A 2932-nucleotide genomic window follows, 5' to 3' on the forward strand; every position below is an offset into this window, starting at 1 on the left:
CCCCAATATTTATGAGAATGTAAAGCCTATCAGGTGACAACACTGAGGTGATGCATTTGCTTCGTTCAAACCAAAGGGATATATGAATAGGATGTGAACAGACAAGATGTCAATGATTAAGTTAGTAGACTTAAAGCATTCTATCATTTAGAAGACAAAACTAAGTTGGTTTTGCTTAAGTTAGTGCTCGAAATCTACACCTATTCACATATATTGCATAATTGGTCAAATGCACTCATTAATACATGTATCCCCATTTATTCTTATAACCTATAAATATCCATGTACACGTTTTTTTTTCCACTGATCCTGTAAATCAGAACTTCCGATTTTCTGGAAAGCTGATACGTCCTACCATCCATGCTTTCATTATTATATCATTCCAATTACTTGCCAATATCCGCAATGTTTTTATTACAGCTGTCTTCACCTCTTGGTTCCTAAGACAATATATTATTGGGTTCATCAGTGGAGTCACCACACAGTAGAAGACAGAGACCACCTTGTCCACTGAAAACCTGATGTGGGAGGTGGGGCGAATATACATGAAAATGACAGTGCCATAAAAGATGGACACCACAGCAAGGTGGGATGCACAGGTGTTAAATGCTTTCTTCTGTCCTTCTGTTGATGGGATCCTTAAGACTGCAAGAATAATAAGTGTGTAGGAGATCATGATTAGAAGAAAACAGCCCAAAATAACACTCCAGGACATGACCATAAAAGCAAACTCTCCATCCGCAGTGTCCTCGCAGGATAACTTCAAGAGAGGAGCATAGTCACAAAAGAAGTGGTCAATAAAGTTGGGGAAACAGAACCTCAAGGTAGAGATCCACAAAGCAGGAGGGGAGGCAGCCACTAAACCTCCAACCCAAGCTCCAAGAGCCAAGTTTATGCTGGTCTTACTAGTCATTACAGTGGCATAATGCAGGGGGCGGCAGATGGCCACATAGCGATCATACGCCATCACAGCCAGTAGACAATTTTCTGCAGCCCCCAAACCAAAGAGGAAGTAAAACTGAGCCAAGCAAGACGGTGACGAAATCTCTTTGTGTCGGGTCAATAAGGCATCTAGCATTTTTGGAACAGTCACAGTGGTGTAGAGGACCTCCAGCATGGAGAAGTTGGCCAGAAGTAAGTACATGGGTTTGTGGAGGCAGCGGTCCACAGCCACCAGTGTAATAACAAGGAAATGTGCCCCCACAGTGAGGAGGTACATGGTTGTGAATATGCAGAATAAGACCAACTCCAGCTCCCGAAGGGTTTCAAACCCCACAATGATAAAAGAAGAGGCAATACTGTAGGTCCCATTGTCGACTTTTACCATTATCCCTGAAAGATAGATATTGTGTAGATAAAGGAGTGCTTAAAAAATGTAATTTATTGCCACAATGTCACAACATGTTTATATGATTCACAAATGTAGATATATACAGTTTATTAGACAGATTTATTTAAAGATGGGTTTTACTTGTAGTCAGTGGCGTAACTATAGCTCCGCAGACTCCGCGGTCACGGGGGACGCTGTGTTAGTGCGGGCACCAGGGGTCTGCGGGGCTATTGTAATGCCAAACAAACACCCCCCTCCCCCCACCGCCAGCGCCGCCCATGCCCCCGTGCCTCACTTTCCGCTGTCCTTCAGTGCCAGGGACCCGCAGCCGGCTACCCTCCTGGCTTCTGCTGAAATGAACCATCATAAAATGTCCGCCCCCATACAGCAGACTGTTCTCTGAAACTGTCTGCTGTATGGGGCGGACATTTTGGTATGGTCCGTTTTTCATACCAGCAGAAGCCAGGAGGGGAGCCGGATACGAGTCCCTGGCAATGAAGGACAGCAGAAAGTAAGGCATGGAGGCGGCGGCGGTGGGGGGAGGGTTGGGTGTTTGTTATCTTTACTGGGGGTGGGGGGGGGCGCGGTTTTGATAGTTATGCCACCGCTTGCAGTATAGAAGAAGGTATTGTGTTCTAATTGTTATTTCTAGCTTTTAGAAAAAAAAGAGTAATCCAGAATCCACTTGGTAAAAATGGGAGGTGGTGTTTTTTTTGGGTAAAGGTTACGGGTGGCTAAAATATGATATTATGGCCTAGCAATAAATGGCACAACAATACCTTTATTGATGATATTGATAAAGCATGACATGTATCATGGAACTAGTAAAAAGCTCATCATAATAATGGCTTAGTCCCTATTTGCTCCTAGCACCAATCTCTGTCTCCACAGCTCCCTCTCTCCATATCCGGCAAGTCTGAAACAGATCGTTTTGCTTTCCCTCACGTCGCAGCATTGAGTAAGTCTTGATGGCCGTGGAGAGAAGGAGGCCGCTGCTGATGATGTCAGTGGCCCTCCTTCCCAACGGCCAGGAATACTTGGGTTTTCTGGGACACTCCTGGAAACGCTGTGTTACCGCCCCAAAACGGGTGTCAATCACAGCCATCACTGGCTCCCGTCGCACAAACAGCTTACACGATAATTGCCCATGCTACAAAAATGCAGGAGTGCGATCAGGTCTGATCGGACCCCTATGTTCCAGGACCCGAACAGGTTCTACAGCATGTACCGAAAACTGGTACTATGCAACAATGGGCACAGGTTGGACTGAATCTGAGTTAGTCCCACCGGGGTCAATTTACTAAGATCTGAGATCTATTGATGGCTGTTGCCCATAACAACCAAATTCTGCGCAAAGGACGGTTATTCTGATAAGATCTGTCCTTTGCGTGGGCTCTGGACTTCCAGGCCTGAGACCCGGGTGATGGCACCAGCCGAGGGGCATCCTGGGAGGGACCAGGGATGGATCCCTCTGACAGCGCCGCGAAGAGCGGCTCATAGGCTTCTATAAAGCTGGCTTTATCCTCCGCACCGAAGGCTTGGTAGAGTGGCTTTGGTGCATTCGGAAATGCGGTAAAAAACACAAAAACAAGGTTTTTACCA

The 2932-nt window shown here is 46.1% G+C and overlaps 1 protein-coding gene across 1 annotated transcript; it reads right to left on the reverse strand.

The window, feature by feature from the left end:
- Positions 1-316: 316 nt before the first annotated feature.
- On the reverse strand, positions 317-1327 carry LOC146036984 (olfactory receptor 6F1-like). Its single transcript, XM_083160809.1, has one exon. It carries the CDS (start codon positions 1325-1327, stop codon positions 317-319), a length of 1011 nt encoding a protein of 336 aa, XP_083016935.1.
- Between the last annotated feature and the right edge of the window lie 1605 nt (positions 1328-2932).

Source organism: Crinia signifera, chromosome 9, assembly GCF_055691185.1.
Source record: "Crinia signifera chromosome 9, ASM5569118v1, whole genome shotgun sequence".
In the NCBI taxonomy this organism is placed as follows: domain Eukaryota; kingdom Metazoa; phylum Chordata; class Amphibia; order Anura; family Myobatrachidae; genus Crinia; species Crinia signifera.